The sequence below is a fragment of the Lytechinus variegatus genome, chromosome 12 (assembly GCF_018143015.1).
Source record: "Lytechinus variegatus isolate NC3 chromosome 12, Lvar_3.0, whole genome shotgun sequence".
Lineage (NCBI taxonomy): Eukaryota > Metazoa > Echinodermata > Echinoidea > Temnopleuroida > Toxopneustidae > Lytechinus > Lytechinus variegatus.
The window spans coordinates 4,267,247-4,281,528 of record NC_054751.1 but is presented as its reverse complement, the minus strand read 5'-3'; the positions used below and the strand labels follow the sequence as shown (position 1 = coordinate 4,281,528).

Here is a 14,282-nt window from a genome sequence, read left to right as displayed (position 1 = left end):
ATTCCCCTTTGAATATACTGTAGAACTAATATGAAAACAATCAAAGGTGAAAGGGATACATGTAAGTCTTACATGTGCGCTACAAACTATTACTTTAACACTAATTGGCAATCAATTGATTCTATATACTAGGGGTTGAAGCAAACCAACACACCACTAATTACTCCCTAACGAGCAATTATACATACTTAGTACACTAGTTTCATACTTGCATTAAGTGCCAATGACCTTCTATAATAGTGATGCAGTAATTGAAGTCAGTGATACCAAGTTAATGGTGTTTTCAGTAGTCCTGCTTCCCAAGCAATTAATATTTGATAGGGATGCTTTCTTAAAGTCCATAGCAACGGAATAGATGAATTCAATATCATCGCTGGGCTCTTCAAACCCTCGTATTTCCAAAATTTGACAATTGAAGGGAGCTAAGAAATAGCCTGATATCAGACTTATGACGTAAACGGCAATCTTCTTTTGCCTAAAAGAATCCTCTTCAGGAATCATGAGTCTGTTTTCAAACACCATCGCTCGTCAGCTGCCCTCAACATTTTTAGATTTTGAGATACAAGGGTTACACAGACCAGCAATACGTCGTAGGCCTACTTATTATGAGAAATTATCTCTAAATTTCATTTTTACTTGTTAAAGAAGAAACAGGGGGTATCAAATTCAGATAAATAATGAGATGGGGAAATAATACAGATCTTGTCTAGATCTGCAAAATGTGGGTACAACCAAATTACAGCTACAAAAGACCCTAACACTTTTGAGAATACTTTCAAGCATGTTATTTTGAACACTCTCTCCTTCAAGCAGAATATTTGTAGCAGTTGGCCAAGTTTGAAAAGTTGTCTCGTCCACTAGGTTGATAATATTTTCTTCCCAATTTACCAAATACATATCAAAGAAGGTTTGACAAAAATCCATTGAAAATACAAGAGTATGGAATGAACTTTGAAAATATTGATTTTGTTATGTCCCATTATCAAATAAATTCTCATCATTATAAGGTTCAAGATCACCCCCTCGAAAAATTCTTTCTTGTAAGCAAGCTCTAAATAGTGTGTCTGATATTAATATCCAATGCACAGGTAAAATTATTTCTAATGAGGGGGGAACATGGGTTAAAGAGGAATTCCAGTAGTTGCAGTAAACGCTGATTTCATGAGAAAGTCTGTAAAACCAGGCTTAATTGTCAGAATATCATCGAGGATCTAGATCTGGTACAGTTACATAAACTGAACTTTGTGAAATCTTGAAATCTACGCTGAAAAACGTTCACATTGAAGATCACCAACACAGATAGGCACACGTGGGACAGTGTATTATTATTGCTGGAATAAAGACCCGACGGAAGTGACCGAATCCGCGCTTATTTTGCTTATTTCTCAGCAATTACACAATTTCTCCCAGAATCCTTTGGCACATATTTTTTATTCATACAAACAGACACTTGGGTGGTCATTATATTAGATTCTGTCAAAAGTCATTTTGAGATCGTTACCAAAACTGGAATTTATCTTTAAAACTAACCTATGTGTGATGTGACATATGTGTATATTCCCTCGTTCAATAAGGAACACCAATTTTTGTTGGTTTGGTTCACAAGCCTATTCAACCATAGGGAAATATCTCGATAAAAGTGGGGCTTTAAACAAAGCGACCGTTAATCTAGCACTCTTTCTCAAAAACTCTTTGGAGCTTTATTGGTACACTTAGTATGTATGTTTCAATCATATGTAACTCATACATGTACATATAGGTAAGATTCCGGACAAAACAAAACAGTCGATTAAGTTGAGTGCTTCATAAATCATGTATCGGACAATTATATATCATTTTTAATATATAACAAAAACCTATAGAACGCTTGCCATGATTAATCCTTTATGCACACTCCTAACCAAGCATAAAATCCTTCTACACAATACAAAGACCAAACACTAATTGCATTTACTTTGCATGGAGGCTGCTTTTTAATATGATATTGCACTGCTTATGCTCTGAAAAATGCACAGGCTAAATCCATCCAAAATTGATTGTTGTGTCTGAGAAAAAAAACTGACACTTTTTTTCACGATTAAACTATCTCACATCATTCACCTTCAAATCAAGGTGAAGAGGAGGAGAAAGGGGAAGGAGAAGAATAAGAAGAAGAGGAGGAAGAAGAAGAAGAAGACGAAAAAAGAGAAGAAAAAGAAGAAGAGGAAGAGGAGGAAGAAGAAGAAGACGAAGAAGAAGAAGAAAAAGAAGAAGAAATATGATACTGTATAACTATAACAAAGATGAAAGAATAACAATGATTGTAATGTCAATAATTAAAATAATAAAAACAATGACAATTATAATAATAATAGTGATAATGATAACAATAATCTAGACTTACCAGTGTTTTAGGTGCAGTGTGAGCCAGGATGAGGAAGCCAAGCCGAGCTGGAATCAAACTCACTTGAGGATCGCTCAATACTGTCAAGAAAATAAGTAATTTCAGTGATCAGAAGTGTTTCAATCATTATCCCTTACATGAAAACTGCTTCAAAACTCAGTTGCCATACTTGTAAACTAATAAAATATCCCTTGCTAAAGTCTCATTTTCATTTCTTCAGTTTATTCATTATTCTCTCTCTGATCATAATTTGTTTATGCTTTGTTCTATAAATTGATTACTTTTTATTTTTCTGTGATATAAACTTATAATTAAGCCCATATGCTTTTCTCACAGGCAAGTTTCCTTAACCCCTACTATAGATGGGGCCAAATGGCAAGTTACCGTTTTGCAAAGTGGGCTAACCCCACCTATAGTCGAGGATTATTCGGTCCTGCAAAATAGTAGGGTTAGCCAAGCCATCCCGGTGTTAAGTATGAAAGTCTGGGGTTAAGAGTAGCTATGAGAAAAGAAACACGGCCAAGCCAAGCAGAATGCCCAAGGTATGCCCTAGGAGCAACTGAACAAGCTGTTGTCAAATCAGAGATAAGCGCTCATGAATGGCTACCACTAGTCCGGGGTTACTGAATTTTGTGTGAGATAAGCAAGCATTTCCTTAGCCAGGGTTAGGCATAATATTTGGCCTGTAAGAATAGGTAAAATTGCAGTACGACGTTCAGGATAGTACGGGGTTAGCGATAGTAATAAAAATCTATACTAACTATTCATAGCTAAAAACTAAAATGTGTAAAAATTAAATTAGGCCATGTATTTGAAGATATTTTCTTCATACATGTATATATCCAAATATAATAGAGCAAATAAATTTTGTATGTAAAAACAGACAAATAATCAGAAATAAATAGGTGGGTGCATTGAAGATTTTTTTATGCATGCTTGTATGTATGTTGTTGAAGGAGAACCAATATTTGTCCATGTGAGACAGAATGGAAAGTAGACAAAGTGGCTTTAGATCAAATGGCAGTGATAAGACTACCTTAATATCTCCTTGACTTTGCAAATTCATTCTTCACCTTCATGTGAAACCAACGACATGCCCAAAGAAACTGCTTCTTTTGGCAAAGGTTAAGAAAATAGGCAAGCTTCCTGATTTTGTTTACTTCAATGAAGGAAGGAAGCAGCAAGTAATCAAGTTAAAAGTGGTTTGCTCCAGAACATCTTCCGTCCAAAATATGAAATATAATGATAGTAAAAAATTGTATTTTTATTGGGTGCTCTTTTCCATGACATTCAATCAGAGAGCCATGACAGTGATATAATTATAAAGAATTGCCATGCCTTGGTCCAAAGTTTATTGATCAAATGTAAACATGTCATTATAATCAAGTTTACACCAAAAATCTTACACATTCAAGTGCCACAGCTGACATGTATACCTGTTATTGATGTTTACATCAATGAAATCGCAAGTATAACCGTGATAGAATTTCAAAACATTTAAAGGGGAAATTCACCCTGATGAAACGTTTGCTGTAAAAATACAAGAAACAGTGATAAAAATTATAGATGGTTTGAGGAAAATCCATTAAAGATTATGGAAGTTATTTGAATATTAAGTTTTTTTATTTGTGACGTCATATACGAGCAGCTGCCCCATATATTGCATGATACAAAATTTCTAAATTTTAATTTCTTAATGGTTCATGATGACAAATTTTCTTCTTTCAGGAGTGGTTGTGAAATAATTCAAACCCACTTTCATTTTTCTCAGATAATTATATTTTGTTAATTTTTTCAATTCACGATACGTGGGAGCTGTTCATATATGACGTCACAAATAAAATCAAAAGTCTAATAACTTTCAAAATCTTTGACAGATTTTCCTCAAACCTTCATCAATATTTTTCATTATTTTTCCTGTTATTTTTACAATAAAATTTCTGTCTGTCACAGAGAACTTCCCCTTTAATAACTATGAAAAAGACTGTGAGAAAATTACTTTGCCAAATTTAAACTTGAAGCTTGGATAGCACGTTGTTATACAGGTCCTGGTTATACGTACCTTTTTCATGCTCTGAGATATCCAGCCTTGGTCCTGGTTTAGGCATTGCTTTGAAACTGAAATGGATCTCTCCTGGCTTTGCTATTGCTCCACCCTACATAGAGAAGATAAATATCAAAATGTTATTCAAAAGATAGATAAAAGTAGTTTCCCCGGTTTCAAGTATATGTGCAGATAAGGCCCTATATACATGTACATGTATTTACCACTTATTTTTTGTATTGGGATTTTTTTTTCTTCTCAATATCATAAATATGATCACAGTATTAACATACCAGGGGTCCACTACTGAAAGAGTTGTGCTTAAACAAAACTAAAAAAATAAACATAAATAAATCACAATATAAAGGTCTCTAATATGCATGTTAATGTTTCATTGATTGAAAAATCAAGTTGTACTTGATTTTGGGAGTTGCACGTGATTTTTTCTTTTCCGGGGGCGTCTTTTAACAACTTACTGCCTAAATCTGCAATGTTGGAAAAGCTATAACAATGCAATGATTTTGAATTTTTCAGGGCTCTTTTTGAGTTTTTTTTCTAGGGCTCTTTAGGGCATTTTGAGGGCGACATCGCCCAAAGCCCCTGCATAATGTTTACCTGTATCTACCATTCCTTGTGCCTTCTCTTTATTTGCCAACTGTGATCTCTCTCATTTCAATGCAGAGTGAAGAGTCTATCAGTTTGATATTGCCCCTTTCATTTTTCCCACCCCTTCTCTCTGTCTGTCTGTCTTTCTATCTTTCTCTCTGTCTGTTTATCTGTTACTCCTCTGTGTCTCCCATTTTCTCCCTGAATACACACATTTATACATCATCCCCCATCAAAACCCATATGTTTAGTTGATTAATCGAGCTATCCATATAAACATCTTCTCAAAGCTCAGCGTTCCTCCCTATAAATCTTCCGCTTATTGACGTTTACACCATTCCATTGTTTCAGATATGCCGGCTACTTGAGGCCACCATAACACAGCCATTCCTCATTCAATGGTGGCATGTTTGCAATTATGAAGCGTATTTCACACAAAACAGAGACCCCATTCTCATCTATCTTCTTGAACTAGTTTTCCTTAAACCAGTTTAGAAGCCAGTCTACATGTACATGTAGAAATTCAATCCCATACATGTAGCATTCTCATTTTCCAGAACAACATTGTGTAAAGTTATCTCTCTGCTATGGGAATGCTCTCAGTGGGGTCGCATGTTTCGCACTATATTTCATATTGCAGTGTATGCATTCTACACAGTGTGTACTGATTAGTGTGCCCAACATGCACACACTCTTGGACTTCCACACTAAGATCGCTTCTGGGCTTAAACCAGTGTAAAAAGCAGTCTTGAAAACCACATCGCGAGGTGGTGTTCCTTTAGAAAACCCTCAAGACCCTGTTCTCACCTACTGTCTTAAACTAGTTTAGGGGAAACAAGTTTAACATGTAATGGAAATACTCAAAGCCATCTTGGAAGCAATCTTAAGTTGTCATTTTGCTCCTTGTGTTTTTACTCCTCTTATCTCTGTTTATCTAGTGCGTATTAATAATTCATACATGTAGATATGGTGTCTTACGGTGAAATTAAAAATGATCTAATATTTTTTATATGAATAAAGAAAAGCAAATCAAGATTCCATTCTTTACATCAAGACAATGTAACAGATTTTAGAATGTTTGTAAATTACAACTTTCTATTATTGGATTAAAAATGTTTTTTAAGTTTAAGAGGTGTATTTTGGGCCTCATTCTGGTTCTGTCCAGCTTTCAGCATGCTTCATACCTGTAGCCATGGTGGGTGTTTCATTAAGCTGTTTCTATGAATGACTGTATGCACAACTGGTAACCCTTTCTTCTGCCATTAATGATATCCATATGCAGGTAACTTAGCACTCAAGAGCACGTTCCAGTTGTGCGTTAAGTGTGTTATGAAACACCCACCCGTACCTACATGTACATCTATCACCTTTTACACCTTGATATTAACAGTATCTAGATGGTTAATTTTGAAATCTACTGCAAAGAACAAATACTCAATATGAAACCCGCCATCGATTGAACTCCTTTTATACCAGCAACTCAGTGAAAATCAATTAATATCTGGGTTTGGCCTTATAGACTACCTGCAAAGCATGAAATTTATATATTGGCGAAAAACGGCTGCCATTTAACATTTGATTTATAATTCATGTCAATTTAGTCAGATTGTCAACACCAGCCACAGTGCTGGGTTCAGCAGATGACATTCAAAACCAGCCTTCCAAACGAACTGTCATATTTTCCAAGGTCAATTCCAACACCAGCCTGATTTCAATTCAAGTACTGTGTTGTGGCTGGTGTTGGTGTTGTCACAACACCAACACCAAATTTCAACACCGTACTTGAAATCACCCAAAGTATTCTTAACTAAACCTTGAATAATTAATGCAACGATTGGATTGTATACCAAAGGAAATTGGGCAAGGCTAAAAAGAGTTGTTTTATGGTATTAGTTAATGTATAGGTACATGTATACAGTTTCTTGATGTCAAAATAATGGAAGTGTAATTATCATATTTGTAATATCTGTGCAATGGTTTATTTCATCTTTACATAACAGGGTCTTGGCAAGTTAACTTAAATTAGCAAAACTTAGGCGTTTGGTTGATTGTATCCATCACCATATTTTGACAGAAAAATGAAATTCTATGGAATCAGAGTTTCTTGCTTGGGTTGGTTTGTAGGTTATTCAGGTAAGAGAGTTCAATTTTTATCAATGGAATTTGTATCTTATGGATTAAAATAAATATTTTAGGCATACCTAAGGGATCAGTTTTAGGCCCATTGCTTTTTATGTTATGCATATTCAACATGTAAGTGATAAACTCAAATCAAGTGTTTTTGCAGATGACATTGATAAAAATTTATTCATAACAGGGGACAATATGCAGACACTAAGTAACACACTATCTATAGATTTGTATCTCAAGTCAATATGTGGTTTTTTGCAAAAATACTTAAATTAAATCTAAAATCTTTCGTATGTTATTCCAACCTAAAAAGAAATAAAAATTCCCTTGAATATGAAGGCCCAATAGCTAAGTCGGTATTAGGGTTTTGAGTTCCGGTAACCCACGTTTCATTCCCACTTGGTGCACTTGTGCCCTTTGGTAAGGTATTTATTTGAATTACCAGCCCTTCAGAGAGGCCTTTAAGCCATCAGTCCTCTGGTTGCTTGCTAACAAGCATCATCAGTCCTCATGCTTTCTTAGCAATCAGGTAACAATCACCACATGTAAATACGTGAACATATATATTATAAATACAAAATCGACATAACAATGGAAACATGACTTACCTCTGGTTGTTCAACAAAGGCAGGGGGAACGCACCCTCCAGTCAGGTTGTAATGATAAGCACAGTAGGCCTGAACAAGCTCCTGCCTGCACTCTCGGTACGGTACCCTGCGTGTCAAAGAGGAGGACATTTTAATTTACGTACCAGGAGGTTCCTGCTCAAGTACATGAATCGAGACGATTCTACAAATATATTGATTTTAGAGGGTTCCAAGGAGAAAAGGGAATGAGATGGTTGTAATGTAGTATAGTCCAGATAAAATACCCATGCACTCATCAGTCTACATGTAGTTATGATAACTGTATGAGGTTAATTCATGGCAATAATCTACATACAATTACATGTAATGTATGTTTCTTGTCTGAGCCCCCCCCCCCCCCCGCCTTGTATACATGTACATGTAGTTCTCACCTTTTCCCCTCCATCTTCCCTCTTCTTCTTTGTCTCTCCCTCTGTCTCTCTCTTTCTCTCTGTCCATCTATGAGGCTGTTCTCACTACGTTCCTAAAACTAGTTTACTGGAAACTAGTTTAGTGGAAACTAGTTTAACGCGTAGTGAGAACGGTCAAAGCGGTCTTGGAAGCGATCTTCCAAACCAGTTTGGAAAACCACCTCGCGATGTAGTTTTCAAGATCCCTTTGCCTCGTTAAACTGGTTTTAGCGTAAGTGAGGACACAACCGATCTTCGGGAAGCGATCTTCGCACATTTTGAGCGCGCTACTCCACACAACAGTTGTAGAATGCCAATGCTGCGGTTTCAAATTTCGCGAGAAACGTCCCACCCCACTGAGAGCGTTTCCATAGCAACAAGAGCGCTTTACGTGAAGTGATTTTGAAAACCACTTTCGTGCGCTCAAGTGAGAACGCTAGCAAAGCGATCTTCCAAAGTGGTTTCCTGAATCGGTTTCCAGTAAACTAGTTTTAGAAAGCGTAATGAGAACGGCCTCATAATCTCTCCATTTCTCTCACTTATTCTCTATTTCTTTCTCTCTATCACCCTTCTCTCTCACACACACACTAGCCCCCCCCCCCCATCTCACAAACAGACTATCTCTCTCTCTTCCCATCTCTACTTTGAACATACATGTACACCGTTTAAAAGTAATCATTGTGTTTCTAATCCCAATCATGTCATTAAATATCCTATCAATAAGTTATTGAACATAATGAAAAGAGCAATTACCTGCCAAGGACCTTCCATAAGCTTTCCACCATTGCTTCCACACTGGGTGTCCTTTGTGTACAGTAACCAGCATAGCTGTCAAAAGAAACAAGTGAAAAAAATCAAGGATCCTGTTAGAGAACCACCATCTTCCCTAAACACAACAAGAATTCAATATGGCATCTTCCCTTTTTTAAATATTGATGTAAGACTTGAAACAATGTGTAATTCAAACATTAAAAAAAAGAAATAGTGACTTATACCCTTTTCATAAACCTATCCTCCAATTAGCCGCCTAAGAGTAATGCGGATAATTCAATAAAAATTGCGTTCATAAACTCCGAAAATAAGCCGCATTATTTTTACGAGCGCCCGTCCTGAAAAAGGCGGATAATCGCCATGACAACTGGACACGCCCCCTCCGATGCGGTTGTGTTGGAAAAGGGTGACCTTGTGACCGCACCATGGCAATTATTCGCATTATTTGGAAATGCGTTCATAAACTCAAAATCTTATCCCGATGCCGCTATTATGCGGATAATAGCAGCATCAGAGTAATGCGGATAACTCTTGTCCTCCTCCAATTTTACGACCAAATTATGCTGCTATTAGCCGCCTAATTCATTTTAATTGGGTTTATGAAAGGGGTATGACATCGCTGACTCTCATGCTCTTATTTGAATAAAAATGAGTTGTGCACATACCGGTAACCGTCTTGTATAAAGTAAAAGTGAAACTTTGAAATTATATATCCAATTTTTATGAAATTTTCAGTGTTATGTTTGTTTGATTTTTCTCTATATTAGTTCAAATCAACATTCTTCTTGGGTGGACTTGACCTTTAATTCAATTAAACTGAACAAGCTAGCAATTAATTGAATACATTGTAGCTAATTAAATTTCAGCTACATGTAAAAGCCTGAACATTGATTTCAATTGTACATTTGCCCGCAATGTTCTTTAAAACAGGTACATAATATGGTTTTCGTGGAGGAGTCCTTCCTGCTTGCATGACCAAGCCCTTTTGATATGAAATTCAATGCCCAGTAATAATTCAATCTAGTTTTAAGGAAACACTTCCTTTAATAGGTTTATCACAAAACCATGATTAGGAATATTGATCAATATAATGATAACTTCATCATCAAAGAATCCATCATCAGCACAAAGTTACAATGTATGAATGCTCATTTGCATAAATGGAATTCAAATATTTTGGGAAAAGTGGACATTTTGTGAATTGTAATACCCCTTTCTTAGGGCTTTTTCACACATGAATCTTAAATCATCATTGTAATGATGATTGCAATTCGTCTTCAGAATCATTAGACCTTTCACCTTTCGGAAAATTTGTACGGTAATTTGAGTGAAACTTAAGTGGAATTCACCTCTGGAGTAAAATTTGAATCTGTGATTGTGATATTAGCGCTCATGATTCTAGTTTGGTTTCACAAGCGATAAAAAAAATCGTCATTAGCCTTATTTTCCACTGGAAATAATCATAATAATCATTCAATTTACAATTTTTTTTATACAGTGTGAAAGGGCATGTAGTTACATGTACATGTGTTCATATCTTCCCTTCAGAGCATATCTTCTTGTATACTTCAAAGAGCCCTTTCAGACTGCCTTCTCTTTGCTATGCCTCAATGTGAGGCATACGATGAAGCTCTGACGGAATTACAGTGGGCTGTGCACAAGCGCTCATTACAGGCATGCATTTATTAATTCCTGATTAATTTTCATAATTTTTGCAAAGATTAATCAGGTAAACAGCTTCCCTTTTTAATTTTCTGATTGCAGGGGAGTGCAGAGTTCTTGCGTAGCATCATTAAGCCATGAAACTCGTATTATCTCATTAATGCTGCCAAATTGAAGTGGGATAAATTGCTTCCCCGCCTATTAGTTGATGCCAGCTTATACATACAAGTAGTTCAAATTTTCACCTACAGTACAGGTGCTTTTCATTCTCTACCTTTCATCACCTTAAAAAACAGGTCAGGAAATCAATGACCTTTGGGGAAAATATAAGTATTTCCGAAATAAAGTGAATATTTTAAACAAGAAGTTGAAAAGGGAATTTTATCGCAACAAAATCCAAAAGTGTCAAAACAAATTACAACATTCTTGGAAAATACTGAAAAATTTGTTGCCCAAGAAAAAAGGTTCAGTCAACCCCAATATAAATACTGGTACTCACACGACATCTGACAAGCAAGAAATCGCAAAGTCATTCAACGATTTTTTTGTTAATGTTGGTAAAAGCAAGAACCCGCCAGACAATCAAAATTTTAATTCAATGAATACATTATCAAAAGTCGTTTCAAAATTCAAGTTTAAAAATATAGACCCGGAATTTGTAATGAAGGAACTTAAGAAAATCGATGTAAACAAAGCTGTTGGTCTGGATGATTTACATCCAAGATTATTGAAAATCGCAGCCCCTTTTATAGCTGAACCACTTTCAATAATATTTAACAAATCTTTAAGCTCAGGATGCTTCCCAAGTGATTTCAAAAGAGCAAAGATTATCCCAGTACCGAAGAATGGTGAGTCAAGTGACATCGGCAATTATAGACCAATCTCATTGTTGTCATGTCTATCAAAAATACTTGAAAAGGCAGTGCATGCCCAACTTTACGATTATTTACAAGAATACAAACTGCTGTCACAGCGCCAATCGGGTTTCCGGCCAAGCACTCAACCGCAACTTGTTTAATTGAAATAACTGACTACCTGTTAAATAATATTGATTGTGGCTTAATAACAGGTGCGATATTCCTTGATCTGAAAAAAGCCTTCGACGTAATATCTCACGAAATATTGTTATCAAAAATGCCATAGTATGGTATAACATCGGTCGAATTAGACTGGTTCTCATCATACCTAACAGATAGACAGCAGTGTGTCTCGTTTCAAGGCGTCCAGAGTGATTTTTTACAGATCTATTCAGGTGTGCCGCAAGGGTCAATTTTGGGCCCCCTGATGTTTTGTTTATTTCTAAATGATATTTGTAACTTGAAATTTAGTAATCAAATCAAAATTGCACTTTACGCTGACGACACGGCTCTGTTTTGTAAAGGAAATAATTCAAAAAGCACTCAGAAAAAATTACAAAAACATTATGATTTACTGTGCAAATGGTTTAAAATAAATAATATGGAAATCAATGCAAAGAAAACCAAAGTGATGGTTTTTGGGACGAAACATAAAACTAAGAATCTAAGTATGAACATCTTTCACGGAAGAGAATACCTTGAGAATGTTTCTGATATTAAATATTTAGGGGTAACCCTTGACCAAAGTCTAAGTTGGACACCGCACATCTTTAATCTAACTAATAGAATCAACCGGGCTATTGCATGCATTAGAAGGATTAAATGTTACTTGAATAGACGCATTCTCAAGCACCTTTACCACGCTCTTGTTCTCCCACATATAGATTATTGTTCGGTTGTTTGGGGTAAGTGTAAAAAGAAAGATTTGCTCAAATTACAGAGGACACAAAACAGATATGCTAGATTAGTCCTCAGTGCAGACTATCGTACCCCAAAGGATATCCTTTTAAACAATCTTCAATGGCAAAGTATTGAAACTCGCATCAATTACCACTACTCTATTTTCGTATTCAAAATACTCAATAATCTAGCCCCACATTATTTAGAATCTTTTGCCTGTAACCGACCACTCTTTTATGTTACTCGTCATTCTACTCTAAGTCCTTTATTTATTCCGAAACCTAGGACTGAATTTAAAAAGAGATCTTTTTCTTACATCGCTCCAAATATCTATAATAATCTACCGACTCATATACGCACGGCAACTTCACTCCAAATGTTTAAAAATCAAATCAGGCCACTCTCTTTATTGTTTTAACGCATGTACTGGTCCTATTTATAGTCTTTTGCCATGAGGTTAATTTACTTTGTTTTTTGTTTTAATGTTATCGTGCCTTTTTTTTGTTGTTGGTCTTTTTTTTGTATTTGTGATACTTTTGTGTATTTTTGTTTGTTTCATTTTACCCTTTTAATCTCTTTTGTACTTGTATGCTACCTGCTTATGCCATTTTATATTATTAATTTTCATTGTCTTTTAGATTGTCAATTTTATAACTTATTTATTGATTTTATTAGTTTAAGTTTAGTCAACACGTTTTTAAAGTAATTTCCTTTATTTCTATGTTTTTGTTTCGTCTTTTAAACTGTCTTGATTTAAATCTAGGTTTTTAATTTTTGTTTTGATTCATTTAATGTGATATCATTGATATGTCATGTAATTTTGATTGTGTACTGTATTTTACTTTATATTATTTGTATTTCATTATTTTGTAAATCTATACAGGGCTCCTTTGTAAAGCAGGCCTTTGGGCTCTGAAAGGACTACCCTGTTTTTAAATAAAACTGAATAAATAAATAAAATAAAGGACAAGTCCACCCCAACAAAAAGTTGATTTGAATAAAAAGAGAAAAATCCAACAAACATAACACTGTAAATTTCATCAAAATCGGATGCAAAATGAGAAAGTTATGGCATTTTGAAGTTTTGCTTCATTTCACAAAACACATGTATATGCACATACTGGTCGGTATGCAAATGAGGAGACTGATGACATCACTCACTCACTATTTCTTTTGTATTCTATTACATGAAATATTCTAATTTTCTCCTCATTGTCAAGTGAAACAACGCTTGATTCCTCCATGAACAGTTTGGAACAAGCATTGCTTAAAACTATATGATTCAGTCATGTTGATCCCTATTGTCAAATCTGTAAAAAGTGAAATGTTGTATAATTCAAACAATAAAAAACAAAAGAAATAGTGAGTGATGGACATCATTGACCGTCTCATTTGCATGTCACTGAGTTGTGCATATCACTGTTTTGTGAAAAATAAGTGAAACTTTAAAATATCATAACTTTCTTATTTTACATCCAATTTTGATGAAATTTTCAGCGTTTTGCTAGTTTGATTTTTCTCTATTCAAATCAACATTTTTCTGGGGTGGACTTGACCCTTGAAGTGAACAGGCTCATTACGAAATGGGTATTAAAATGATACCTGGACCCCAAAGCCAGCACTTCGTAGGGGACACAATCGTGAAAACTGGGACCATGTGTAGGACTTGAAACATTCATCATATTGTCAGTGATTTTACGAACCAGCACAAACCCATTTTTTGTCAGACTTTCGAATAGAAATTTTTTGGCATATTCTGAAAGCCTGAGTTTTAACTCTATAGAATGACCAAATTTCAGATCAAAATTTGTATAATTTTAAGAATAAGGGAATATTCAAATTTCTCACAAAACGAGACATAATCCTCCTTTGATTTTACAAAGTGGCATGAAC

The 14,282-nt window shown here is 35.2% G+C and overlaps 1 protein-coding gene across 1 annotated transcript in view; it reads right to left on the bottom strand.

Annotated features, from left to right (window-relative positions):
* Positions 1-14,282, bottom strand: part of LOC121424966 — a 54,827-nt gene that overhangs the window by 20,923 nt on the left and 19,622 nt on the right. Inside the window, exons 2-5 of the mRNA XM_041620865.1 lie at positions 8,953-9,027; positions 7,772-7,877; positions 4,446-4,539; positions 2,384-2,463 (exon numbers count right to left, since the gene is read on the bottom strand). Coding sequence (XP_041476799.1) covers positions 2,384-2,463; positions 4,446-4,539; positions 7,772-7,877; positions 8,953-9,027 — 355 coding nt within the window. The remainder of the gene's footprint in view (positions 1-2,383; positions 2,464-4,445; positions 4,540-7,771; positions 7,878-8,952; positions 9,028-14,282) is intronic.